General features: G+C 37.9%; 1 protein-coding gene across 2 annotated transcripts in view; it reads left to right on the top strand.

Moving 5' to 3' along the window:
- Nucleotides 1-2,877, top strand: part of LOC106878844 (SMC5-SMC6 complex localization factor protein 1) — a 76,914-nt gene that overhangs the window by 68,610 nt on the left and 5,427 nt on the right. For both annotated transcript variants that reach the window (XM_014928186.2, XM_014928185.2), the window contains exons 17-18: nucleotides 931-1,065; nucleotides 2,386-2,511. In XM_014928186.2, the coding sequence (XP_014783672.1) occupies nucleotides 931-1,065; nucleotides 2,386-2,511 (261 nt within the window). The remainder of the gene's footprint in view (nucleotides 1-930; nucleotides 1,066-2,385; nucleotides 2,512-2,877) is intronic.

The following is a 2,877-nucleotide window of genomic DNA, read 5'->3' as shown; positions in this document are numbered from 1 at the left end:
AAAGGGACAGGCTCCCTATTTTTTGGTTAAGGTTGTTGGTAAGCTTTCCTAAGTTACTCCAATCCAGATCCCCAATGCAAACCTTCAGATCAACCTTCTCCTATGCAGATCTCTAATGCAACATTTAAAAAAAGAGTCAATAAGTGAAAATAACCAATAAACTGATTCCTTATGGGATTTCCCAATCAAATTGCCAGCAAACCATTTTCAGCCAAACCAATTTCAACGGATTTCGCTCAAATCTGATGTCGATGTTACTTATTTTGGTTTGAAATAAAGGACTTAATCATTTAATAATCCTAGCTTAATCCCGAGCAGCGCCGGGTTATACTGCTAGTTAATTTATAAACAGTATTTATTTATTTTTTTTTCTGTTAAATCATTTCATTGCACTCTTGCAATCTCTTCAGTAACTTGTCTCTCCACTTCCATTTATTTTGAATGTATGATTTAGTGTTGTTTTGAAATTGTCCGGTATGAGCATGTGAGTACAATTAAACTCCCAAAGGTTTAATTGTATTTCTTTCAACACATGTATCCACATCAAGAATCTTGCACACCAAATACACATACGAAATTATTATTATAATTATTAAATGTTTGGCTTTTGCTTTGTGATTGTACAAGTTGACTCCAAGTCTCACCCAGAGTCCTCATGAAACAACAAGTTAGAAGTTCAAGTTGGTGTTATGACTAGGGTAACATATTTTTGGTTTTGCACAGAGTTTTGTTCCAGAGAATGTCTGTCAAAACATAAGAAAATTAAAAGTTTGTTTTAAAAGTAATTCGATGGTAAGATGGTAGCGTGATCTTAAGATAACAGTAAAAGGTGTTTCGCTATTATGTACATTTAAAAGTAATTTTGATAATGTTTACAGATTAAAATGTTTTTCGGAATCACATACTATTGCTACTACTACTATTTTGCAGGCATTGATGTGAATGCTACAGACAACAATGGATGGACACCCCTCCATGAGGCCTGTAACCACAACCACCCTGATTGTGTCACCGAGCTTCTCAACTTCAACCGTGTGCGGACCATCAACTCATACTTTAGTGCTTGTAAGTTTTCTTCTTTTAAACTCTTTCCTCTCCTGCTTCGTTGTTGTTGTTGTTGTTATTATTATTATTATTATTATTATTATTATTAGTCATTATGAGGACGGTAAGCTGGCAGAACCGTTAGCATGCTGGGCAACATGCTTAGCGATATTTCACCTGTTGCTACATTGAGTTCAAATTTCACCAAGGTTGAATTTGCTTTCGTCCCTTCATGGTCAATAAATTAAGTACAAATGAAACACTGGGGTCAAAGTAATCGACTAATCCTCTCTCACCAAATTTCATGCATCGTGCCTATAGTAGAAAGGATTATTATTATTATTATTACTACTACTACTACTACTACCTCCGCCTTAGCAACAACAGCTATATGTGTGTGTGTACGTGTACACAAACCTGCTTAATTATCTGAGCCTGCAGTTTTACGAATCAAAGACAATTGAAAGTAAGATACATGCAGCATTTATGTACCTGCTTTCATTCATAAAAATGACAGGTGTGCATCAAAATCTGAGTTCTTATTTACATGCATTTTATATATGTTAGGCTGACATTGTATCCGTTGCATTCATGCAGATAGCTCCATTGATAAAAATGTGTGCACATGTGTTTTATGCTTTATGTTGTAATATGTACAGGCGTGACTGTGTGGTAAGAAGCTTGCTTCACAACAACATGGTTCTGGGTTTAGTCCCACTTCATGGCACCTTGGACAAGTGACTTCTACTATAGCCTCAGGCCAACCAAAGCATTGTGAGTGGATTTGGTAGATGGAAGTACCAGTTGAACACTGGGGGGGGGGTCAATGTAATCGACTTAACCCCCCTCTCCCAAAATTGCTGGCCTTGTACCAAAATTTGAAACCAGTATTTGTAAGCAAGTGCCAATCTCTCTGGAGGGACCCTGTCGAAGAGGTAGACCCACTAGGATGTGAAATATGATCTTTGGATGTTGAGTCTCACGGAGGCAATGACAAATGACTGAGGCGTTTGGTGATTTGTTCACGCGTGAGAAGACACGTCAAGGTAAGTGAAATTTTAGTTGTGCCCAGTGCCAATGACACATGAAAGGCACACATGCATGTGACATGTTAAAGGTACCCAGTACACTCTACGCAGTGGTTGGTGTTAGGAAGGGCATCCAGCCGTAGAAACCAATCCAAAACAGACTTGAACCTGGTGCAGCCTTCCAGCTTACCAGTTTCACTTAAACCATCCAACCCATGCCAGCATGGAAAATGGATGCTAAATGATGATGATGATGATGATGATGATGATGATGATAGAAGTCAATATTTGTTTTGTTTTTGTTTGTTTTAAGGTTACAGTCAACCCCAAAGTACCAGGGTTGATGTCTGTGCAACAGCTGAAGATCTCATCACCCCACTGCATGATGCAGTTTTGAATGAAAGCATTGCTTGCGCCCAGCTCTTGCTCAAGTACAAAGGTAAATAGCAGAAATATTTTATTAAAGACTAGCAGTATAACCCGCCGCTGCTCGGGATTAAGCTAGGATTATTAAATGATTAAGTCCTTTATTTCAAACCAAAATAAGTAACATCGACATCAGATTTGAGCGAAATCCGTTGAAATTGGTTTGGCTGAAAATGGTTTGCTGGCAATTTGATTGGGAAATCCCATAAGGAATCAGTTTATTGGTTATTTTCACTTATTGACTCTTTTTTTAAATGTTGCATTAGAGATCTGCATAGGAGAAGGTTGATCTGAAGGTTTGCATTGGGGATCTGGATTGGAGTAACTTAGGAAAGCTTACCAACAACCTTAACCAAAAAATAAGGAGCCTGTCCCTTCT

This window comes from Octopus bimaculoides, chromosome 25 (assembly GCF_001194135.2).
Source record: "Octopus bimaculoides isolate UCB-OBI-ISO-001 chromosome 25, ASM119413v2, whole genome shotgun sequence".
NCBI lineage: Eukaryota > Metazoa > Mollusca > Cephalopoda > Octopoda > Octopodidae > Octopus > Octopus bimaculoides.
This window is presented reverse-complemented; position numbering and strand designations above follow the sequence as displayed.